Source organism: Enhydra lutris, unplaced genomic scaffold, assembly GCF_002288905.1.
Source record: "Enhydra lutris kenyoni isolate GAN:26980312 unplaced genomic scaffold, ASM228890v2 scaffoldscaffold9, whole genome shotgun sequence".
Classification (NCBI taxonomy): Eukaryota; Metazoa; Chordata; class Mammalia; order Carnivora; family Mustelidae; genus Enhydra; species Enhydra lutris.
In genome coordinates this window covers 25574072-25584639 of record NW_019154093.1, presented here as the reverse complement: position 1 = coordinate 25584639, position 10568 = coordinate 25574072, and the positions used below count along the sequence as shown (strand labels likewise).

Sequence of the window (10568 nt, the reverse complement as noted above, 5' to 3'; positions counted from 1 at the left end):
AGTTAACCTTGCAAAATCACACAGATAAACCTTGTCAAAATTCTGTGTATGTTCAGAAAAGTTTTCATGCTAAGATACTCTACAAATACTTCAGCTTTTTTTCCTGGAAAGAACACACTACTCTGGGGTTTCCTTAATTGCACTTTAAATGTAACTGAAATTTACCTATCTTGCTTGTCCAAATAATCATGAGCTACCTCCGCAAAACCTAAACTGCTTTGGATATAAACAGTAGTTACCCGAAATCCCATCACAGTCATGGCTGCAAATGGCACTGCTCTGCAGTGGGGCAGTAAACGCGAACACTGGCTCACTACGCTAATACCGGCCCACAGTCTGGTAACTTCTAGACCCAGGCTGACTCTTATCAGGTTCTGGCTGAAAAAGTTTAGTTAAAACTCAGTCCAGTCTCACTGTGAGTCAGGTTCTTTATGCTCTTACTGTTTACTTTATGCTATTACTGTTCAGTGGTATCAAATCCATCAAGATTATATGTGGAAAGGCTAGTAAGGAAGCCAGGAACTTGTTCAAGTAACGTATCATTTTTTTAAAGCTCATCAAACAAATGACATTTCAAAGTTCTGTAAGATCTGGGAGAATATCAAGCCAATAATAATTAGGTAGTTTGTGAACAGAGATATACTCTATGAAAACAGTGTTTATCATCTAAATACCCATACAAAATGAAAAATTATCAATCTGTACATGAAATTTAGATAAACCTAATTCAGATAACAGTCAAAAACTATTATAATTTAAGATAGGGGCTGCACCTACTTTTACTTTTTATAAAAGACTGTGCTACAAGGATCAAGTAAATAAAATTAAAGGAAGAATCATGCTTAAAACACCTTCAGTATTTTATAAGCACCCTCAATAATTCAAAAGTACTTATAAATATCAATATACTAATCATAAATAATTTTAGTATAATCAACTAGTTCCAATAATTAAGAAATATTCAGTTAGGATTACTTTATGTCACTCAAAGACTTGAAAGCAATACATCTGGGTTTATATTTATTACTCAACTACTCAGATGTTTCAGTGATTCAGACTGTTCTCCCCTTGAGGAAGGTGGGACAGAAAGAGCAGTGGTCATTGCTGAATACTTGTATGGCATTAAAGCTTTATGAAGAGCTTTGTGGTCCTGCTTCCTCGACTAGAAAATGGTTATACCTCACAAGATTACTGTAGTGTATTAACTATGTTAATAGACATGGTCTCTGGATCTAAAAATCACTATAAAAAAGTATGGAACACTTCTAATACTTCAAATTAGTAATATTTTGCTTATGCCAAGTGCACATGATGTTTTAACGTGTTCAGTTTTCTAGATGACTTTTGCCATTTGTATTCTAGAGGACAGCTGTATTTAAATTTTTTTTCAAGTATAAACCTTTAAAATGCCTCACCAAATACAGAACATTGACACTAGTATAAAATCTCTAAATATATAAAAAGTGAACACTAACACAATCACACAAAAAAGGCAAAGACAGAACTTTAAAGCTCAAATGTACCTTGGAGGCCTTCTAGCCTATCCTCCCACTTTAGTGGTTACAAACTGAGGTCCAACATAGGTGTGATTTACTAACAGATTGCACATATTCCTCATCCAGAATTTCCAATAGAGCCTCTGAGAATGATTATTAAAATAAATTACCTTCCCTATTTAAAAAGTCACAGAATGACAGAATGACCAGGTAAAGATATGCCAGACTGAAAAGATGGAGTTCTTTAAAAACAAAAACAGACAAAACCATGAACATGGTTTGCATTTAGATATTGAGATTTCACAGCCATCAACAGGATTTAAATTATTAACCAGTGGCAGACAAAGATACCGTGTCTGTGGGAAGCATATTCTAAGCTTTTCTATTTTATAAGTGGAAGGTACAGTACTTATATTAACTCAGTATACTGCACATTAATAGAAACTACAGATAAATTCAAACAGTCAGAAAACCTGTAACAGTTGTCTATGATTATTTTCTTAATTATGTCTCTTCCAATATAAAAAAAAAAAAAAGTTTATGTTCCCTGAGTACAAACTGGCTAGAGAATAAGAAAAAGCAACAATTATGCAACTCTCATGGGAACCCTATTTGCAGAAAATGGAGAATTGTCTGTAAAACATACAGCCAATTATCTGACAGAGAAATACTGGTACTTCCAATTAATTTAGGCTCCTAGATTCTTGTTATAGCAGACTAATACCAAGGAACAAAATACTTGAGGTTACAAAAGTGTGCCAAAAGTTTGTTGATCAAAACAAAATCCAACTTGAAATAGGTTTGCCTACCTCCCCATCCAATTTATCTGTTCCTACATTACAGATTACAGGAATTAGATCTAAATATGGTGTCCTGTATTTAGAAAATGTTCACGGACTATACAGTTTGAAAGTGAGAATCAATGTCATAGACTCATTGCCTACAAAGCCATAGAGCCATAATAAGCATTAGTCACTAGTTTCTTAGGCCTTTTTTTTTTTTACACAAATAATCTGCTTTAAGTTTTCTCAGCTATCCATTCAACACAACAAATAATAAATTTTGCTCCCAAACAATACCACAATCTGATTAAGAAAATCAAGGTGCTATGAAACACATCACAGACATACAAAATTTTGTTTAGGCCAGCATTTGCTCAAATGAGGATGTCCACAGGTTAAAATGAAATTTTTCTGATTCTGAACCATATTCTCTCCAGCAACTGGTAAGAAGAAAAGATACCTTAATTCTATTATTTCCTATGTTAATTATCATTATATAATTACATATATTATTATATATATGTAATATACATATTACATATATAATTAACTAATTATAGCAACCTGGAACAATAAGTTTCCTAAAATAGTATTTTCCAAATTTGCCTTTTCCCATGGAATATTAAGATTAAAAGTAGTTAAATTAATTTGGGGAAAGCAGGGTTAAAGTTTTCTTTTTTTCTCTGAAGGACTTTTCAAAGTCTTTAATTCTCATATCCACTCCATCCTCAAGCAAGTGTGGCGTATAACACTTTCCAAACTTGCTCAATGGACTCGTTTTTCAGCACAGCACCTCAGGGATACAGTGTGGGAAATGCTATTGTAGAACCATATGGAGTTCATTTCCATGATGTAGCTAATTCTTTATAACCTAATAATAGAAGCTCTCCTCCAAAATCTTAACTTGAAGAAATTCTTCCCACCGCAGATCTAACAACCACATACCACACCCCTGATTAACCGGGTTACAAGATTGAAATGTGGGAATTTAGCAACTGATTCTTTCCCTTTTCCTGCCCATTAGCAACAAAAGCCTCCTATGACATTGTTCCGGCCCCTATTATGCCGTACTGAGCCTCCTGAAATCTCCTCAATATAAAGCAATTTACTGTACCTTCTAGATTCAGAGTAGCTGTGCTTTAAAAATGTAAGCATAAGAGAACTGAAACTGCAACCCTGGTTCTCCTAAAATTCAACAGATAACCATCAAAATGTAGATATTCACAAATACTGGCAAGAATGAGAAAATAGTATATAATATTTTTAATTCTCAATAAACATGATAATCACCAATATAAAGTATTTATATATGAATAAGTTCTTAATATCTGATTTATTCGACTAACAAAGCTAAAATGCCACTATATTCCTTGCTGTTTTTCCACCTTCAAAATTGTTAGGGATTTTGTCATTAGGGATAAGGAATCATCAGAATTCCTATTTCTAAGATCAATCACAGTCAAGCAAATCATATGAGGTGGACCTGTTCTTCCCAAAAGAGGTATTTACACATTTGAAGACGTTAAAATTATGCCCTATCTATAACGCACAGCAGGACGCTTATCCCTCTAAAAACAATCACAAAAAGTACCCTTTGATGCCACTAGATGGCAATCTTTCAAAGGTTTAAACTTAAAAAGAGTTCAATGCAAACCCACCCTTTTTCCCAAATTGGCGAGCAAAGATTCCTTTAGATATTATGAAGTCAGACTTAAAAGTTACTTAACACCGTTTTTAAAAAGTTCTATAAACCAATATGATGTGACACACTGCAAACTCCTGACTCGAAACTACTTAAAGACAGACATGCTTATCTTCCAAAAACATAAGAGAAACTTGGCCAAAGATTTTCATTTGCTTCTTGGTAGAAAACATTATTTTTGGCAAACAGAAACCTGTTTTCAAGAGCTTAATCTTATCTAGGGTAAGTCAGGTGAATGAGAGTGTAATTATAACACATTAAACAAATGAATAAATACAAATTAGATAAATTACACATAATTTAAAAATTAAATACTTTGACTAAAACAATATAAGCAATGAGCTATTATCTAATCTGCTGTATATAGGTTTCTTTTTAAACTTAAAAAAAAAAAACCTGCACAAAGCAAAACAAAGAAACTGTTTGGTTTTTTCCTTTAAAAGCACTGGTGTGTGAATACATATATGTATATATGTAAACAACACATACATTTATTCAAGAGAGAATTTTTTTTTTTTTTTTTTTAATTTTTAAGGCTTCCCTAGCCTAACAGCCTCAACAGGTAAGGTCACAACCTAATAAGCTTTGGAGGTACAGAAAAGCCCTTAGGGCCAGAACAGTGTTTTCAAACTGGATGGCTAGCAACCAAGATTCAGAACAAAGAAAGGGAACCAGAAAAGATTTAAAAGCTAAGTAAATCAGCCACTAAGGATCAGACAACAAAGAAACTGGTGGTGTGAAGGTGGGGGCGGGGGAGATGGCTGTGATAACAAACTTGAACTTTAGATGAAGAATTAGCATTGTGGGATGCAGGGGGACATATGCACACACTCCCCACCACCACATACATTAAATCAAAGGTAAAAGTTCTATTTTAAGGAACTGTTGGTATTTTGCTTTGTTTCATTTAACTATTTTATCATGCTTGGTGAAATACAAAAATAAATAGAGGCAAAAAGAATTTGAGAAAGGTAGTTTTGAAGGCATGTTTTAAAATGATGTTTAGTTTAAAAAAAATGTTTTTTATGAAAAACCAAAAATTGTAATTTCAGATGTTCTAATACTGAGAAGAACACCGAAGACTCTTAAGTAAATATATTATCCAAGGAAATCTCGAATAAAATCTCTAGCTGGTTATAAGCTGTTTTTAAGGAACCTGGAAACCAGTTACCTGTTTCAGGACCACAACCCTTCTGTTAAACACTAGGCAGTATTTTCAAAACCTAAAACTACTAGAAGAACTTGGCTTCCAAAATTCTGGGGGCCAGCCTTTAAGGTTTCAACATTTAAATACCATCTTACTAATGGCTGTGTTAATTTTTTTTTAAATCTTGTGCAAGAAGACTGGGTGCATAACACAGCTTAAAGCCTGCTGAACTTTAGGAAATAAACTGGATTTACCTACACTAAATAGTAGAGCAAAGAGGTATTGCCAAACCACCCTTTGACTGAGATGACTCACCAGTGAAGGTGTATTAATCATCTGTAGTGAACTCACAATTTTAAAGTAACAATACTCTTCATCAATGTTCGCCAATTAAAGATACTGCCTCTATGAATTTATCATAGGCAAAACAGAAGTACAGACGTCTATAGGTAAGTAAAATGTCGGAGTTTTTTGTTTTCAATAATTTCAATGGCATTGAGTGTCCCCTGGAAATACTCATGACTCTCCATCAGTATTCCAGAGTGTATGATATCCATAAGTAAAATAATAATTTTAAGAATCTATCTGATTTTCACAGTGCTATAACAGAAAGACAGAAACTAAAGAAACACCATCAACGGGCTAAAGTAGTGATAAGACTGGCACACATTTCAAAAAAATCCATGGTGTGACTGCCTAGACGGGGTGAAACTGAAGACAATGTGCTTCCAGTCAAAGAGCCAGTGAGAGAGCCAGAAAGTGAATGGCTCTCCGCAGTTACAGAATCAAAACTTGATCTTGGTCTATGTAAGCCAGCAGCAGAACAGGAACGCTGAGGTGTTGAAGAACCAGACCTCTGCTCCACCACCTCATCTGAAATGGATGAAAGAAGAGCAATTTATATGAAAGGTATATTTGCCCAAGCCCTTCCTATGAAGATGCTATATTCAGAAAACTGAAAACAGAAAACCCATATCTGAACAAGGGAAACTTCATGGATGGCATGTTTCAGAGTTTTAAGAGCAGGAGAAGCAATACCCCTTTCCTCTCACAATTATAACAGACATCACTCATCAACTACAACACTAACAGTCAAAATGTCACCCCTAAATCCTTCTCAGTGTAGTATTTGGCATCAGCCTTGAATTTAAACTGATATCGCATTTGAAGAAAGAATATCCCTGAATGATTATTTTCTTGCAGCATATCAACAACAACAAAAAAACATTAAAATAAAAAGTTACCATTATACAGTGGTTCTGAACCTTCAGTACACAATGCCTGGGGATGGGGTAAGGAAATTTTGTTAAAAATAAAGATTTCCAGGGGCGCCTGGGTGGCTCAGTGGGTTAAGGCCTCTGCCTTTGGCTCAGGTCATGATCCCAGGGTCCTGGGATGGAGCCCAGAGTCGGGCTCTCTGCTCGGGGTGGGGGGGGGGGGGGGGGTTTCCCCTCCCCCCCCCCCCCCCCCCCCCTCTCTGCCTGCCTCTCTGCCTGCTTGTGATCTGTCTGTCAAATAAATAAATAAAATCTTAAAAAATAAATAAATAAATAAATAAAGATTTCCAGTTTCCCAGGACTCACCTCTAGAAATAAATTCTGATTTGGTAGATCTGGGGGTAGTTCCCAACAATCTGCATTTTACTAAGAACTCTGGGTAATTCTGATGACAGGCAGTGATAGCTCAGAATAAAATTTAACTGTTCTGTTGAAAACAACTTCCCTAACTCTGAACTCAGTTCTCCTCTGGTTCTGTCCTGCACCTGACCCCTGGTTTACTGTTTTTATCCCACTTGGGCCTCTGTACTGAACATCTGGTTCATGAGGGTTTGACTTCTGGCACCCACTAAACACTTAGACACAAACAACAACCACCTTCCTGATTCCTTCATCTCCTAAATGATTGGGGCATCAAAATCCAACCTGAATACAAGGAGAGACTCATTTGGCCAACCAGGATGAGGAAAGTTGATGAACAGAGAAGTTCATATAATCCTAACAATAAGAAAATATGAATGAAGAAATGTGACAAAGAACCGGACAGCATCACGCAATATTAGGTAAAAACTGCCTCCCTGTTATTCCTTACTTTAGCTCCACAACCAACACTGCAAGCGAGTTTTTTATGCCAAGGAGGCACGTCTTTTGAAGAAGTGCTGGGTTAGAGATATTCCACGTCTTCAATCCTTTTCATTTCACTTGCATTTTTAGTTAACTCTAGATTACTTTAAAACCAGCATAGAAGACCTACCCACCATGTCTTTGAGATGATTTTAACATCTTGTCAACTACTGCCAAGTTTTATCTTCTCAGAGCTCATGCCTGCATAGCTTCCTTACCATCAATGCTTTTAAAGTCCAAAAGATAGCTTCTATTGTCAACCAGATAAAGTTGTAAGCTCATTTTCACATAATTGCCAGTCACTGGATTTTTTCTTCTTACACGAAGATGGTATGCGTTCACTACCTAAAGTGAGAAACATTTTTTAAGGAAAAATGTTAAAAATAAAAAGCTATAGTATCTCCCTTATTCTTATTGCAAAGAGTATTGAAATAGCTGACAGGTGGGGTAGAGAAGGAATTCCTGAATCATCTTCTAATATTACATGACACTTTAGTATTTAGTATTTATTTAATCTCCACTAATAGGACTGTCTGTGCAGATCACCAGAAATTTAAAGGGAACTCAGAGATTATGTAAAGTCCAGCCTTCACTCTAGCTATGCCTTTGTTCTAAAATGTCAACAACAATTCTGGTCACCCAGCCTCAACTTGAATACCTTTACCTATTAATATGGAGTAGGAGGAATAAAACAGAACTAACGTTAATAGTTTGCATTAGGCAGTATAAACAGGTACTGTCACAAAATTTATGTATTCCAATAATTCTGTGAAGAAGTTTTATCTGCCCTTTGAACAGAAGAAAACTGCAGCTCAGATAAAGATGATTCTGGGTTTTCAAAACATCTGTCAAAGGAGTTCCAGGGCACCTGGGTGGCTCAGTCATTAAGCGTCTGCCTTCAGCTCAGGTCATGATCCCAGAATCCTGGGATCAAGCCCCACATCCAGCTCCCCGCTTATTAGCATGAAGCCTGCTTCTCCCTCTCCCTCTCCCCCTGCTTATGTTCCCTCTCTCGTTGTGTCTCTCACTGTCAATTAAATAAATAAAATCTTTAAAAGAAAAATGAGTTCCAAATTTTTTTCAGTATGGAATTTTAAAGAAATTAATGTCTTTCTTTTAACTAAATTGCTTAAGAAAAAGCATATCTGTTTTTAAACAGTTTTAAGGAACTATTATCTTGTTTATTCATTTCTTGTACAAATAAAATGAAAATGATAGATGTTTCAAACATGTCAAATGAATATACACAAGGTATATTTGAATATTTTTATTCTGCCTTTAAAAATACATTCATAGTCCTCAAGAAAAGAAGAGTAAAAGATATCTGAAATGAAAAAAAATGCTTTCCCTCCCACTCAAACAGAATTGCAATGAATTTGAGCACTAATTTAAAAAAAAGAAAATTGGGAGCTAAGAGTAAGAAAAATATACCATAACCAAGGATTAAAAGCACTAGCCAAATAAAAGAGATTTTCTTAACCTAGAGGAAAGTATTTGTTGACTGAATAAATATGTCCTGATGGTATCACTTTTATTGACCCCTAACTGTTATAGCTAGAGGGAAAAAGAAAAGAGAGAAAAGTAAAAACACAGCATCTTCAAAGACACATGACTTTTTATTGCTATGATGCAGACAGAAATAGGTGGACTATTTTCTCAGGTGATTTCAGGTTGATTACTTTCTGTTTTTTGGCCAAGAATGCTAGTCTCTAAAAATGTGTAGGTCCGCAGCATCAACAACTCTTCATGCTTTCAGAACTGTGTTTAGTTTGGAATGCACTTGGTATATTAATGGAAAAAATGGGGTTTATCATCCAGAAACACCAAGACCACTAAATTTGTATCTAAATAAACAACTTTTTTAGAGACCTAAGTACTCAACTCAGTAGATCAGAGCAGCTTACTATACCAAAAAAAAAAATAATAATAAATAAAGCTAACTTTTACAAATGATCTTAAGATATTACAATTTCCTACCTTCCATTCAAAATCCAGCTGCTTCATAGCTCGGTAGACTTCAGCCATAATGTCATACGGTTTGCTTTGACTTCTGATTCCGAGATGCCACTTGGCTTTTTTCACAGCTAAAGATTTGGGCTTAGTTGTATTCAGTGCATCCAATGGACATCTCGCTTTAGGACTGTCTGCTGTAAGAGGTGGCATCCTTTCTGGATGAGGTTTCAGGCCTGGGGGAATATGCATGGTACTATCATCCATAAAAGAACCAGATGGGGGACTAGAGGCGAGGTAGAACTCACTGGCTTGGTTCATTATTCTCCGATTGTCAATGATAAGATGATAAGCCACTGCAAGCTGGTCTTGAGGGTCACCACTATATAAACTGTTCATTACTTCTGATTCTGTACACTCAAATTTTTCACACACTTCTTTCACAGCCTCATCATCAATGACGTTAGCATCATAGGAGGGGTCTTCAGGAAATAAGTAACTGGGCAAATCTTGTTTAAACCATTCATGCTCTCTAGGAAAAATACCACAATACACTATTGTAAGAACATGCTTTGGCAAGTCCCAAATAATTTAGACATGGGGCAATAAAATATAACAGAATCAGAAAGACCTGTTCTCTATATGATTCTGAGTAAGCTAATTAACCCCCACCCTTGAATAACTATGATTATTCAGACTTGGGTATTTGGCTGACATTTCTGAAAAATTAGTAAAATGAGCCTGTCACTTCAAAGGAAACAACTAGCGGTATTTTTTGCCAATGATAAAGTTCAACCTTTCAAGCAAAATTTTAGAATTTTATATAATTTGTATCTGCCTCCATGAGTTTGACAGCTTCCTACGACTTTAAGACTTTTCTAATAACTTTATAATGGTAACAATGAACATGGTTTTTAATACTTTATAATGAACATGTCACCATTTGGAAAATCTTTTGAACTCAATAACCCGGTATTTTCAGAATGACCAAGGTATTTTCAGAATGACCAAAGTAAAATATCCACAAAACACACAAAAAAGGACCAGTGAATTTTAATTAATTAATTTTAATTATTCGATTAATATTTAATTAATTATTTAATTAATTTGTTTGATTGATTTAATTAATTTATTTAATTAATAATTTAATTGGTGATTTTAATTAATTTTAATTAATAAAGTACAAATACATTGAGATGTATATATATTACATATACATCTCAATATACATTGAGATGTTTTCTAATTTATACTGTAACTAACAAGTTAAGCTTTGGCTTAAGATCAAAGAAGAATATCCACAACTATCTGAAAGACTGTTAAAATGTTCCTCCTTTTCCAACCACTTATTTGAGTGGTATCAGATTTTCT

General features: G+C 34.9%; 1 protein-coding gene across 1 annotated transcript in view; it reads right to left on the bottom strand.

The window, feature by feature from the left end:
• Positions 1 to 4493: 4493 nt before the first annotated feature.
• LOC111143318 (protein kinase AMP-activated catalytic subunit alpha 2) overlaps positions 4494 to 10568 on the bottom strand; it is a 65145-nt gene continuing 59070 nt past the window's right edge. The window contains exons 7-9 of the mRNA XM_022496978.1: positions 9225 to 9729; positions 7466 to 7592; positions 4494 to 6000 (exon numbers count right to left, since the gene is read on the bottom strand). Of these exons, the coding sequence (XP_022352686.1) occupies positions 5762 to 6000; positions 7466 to 7592; positions 9225 to 9729 (871 nt within the window). The 3' untranslated portion in view covers positions 4494 to 5761. The remainder of the gene's footprint in view (positions 6001 to 7465; positions 7593 to 9224; positions 9730 to 10568) is intronic.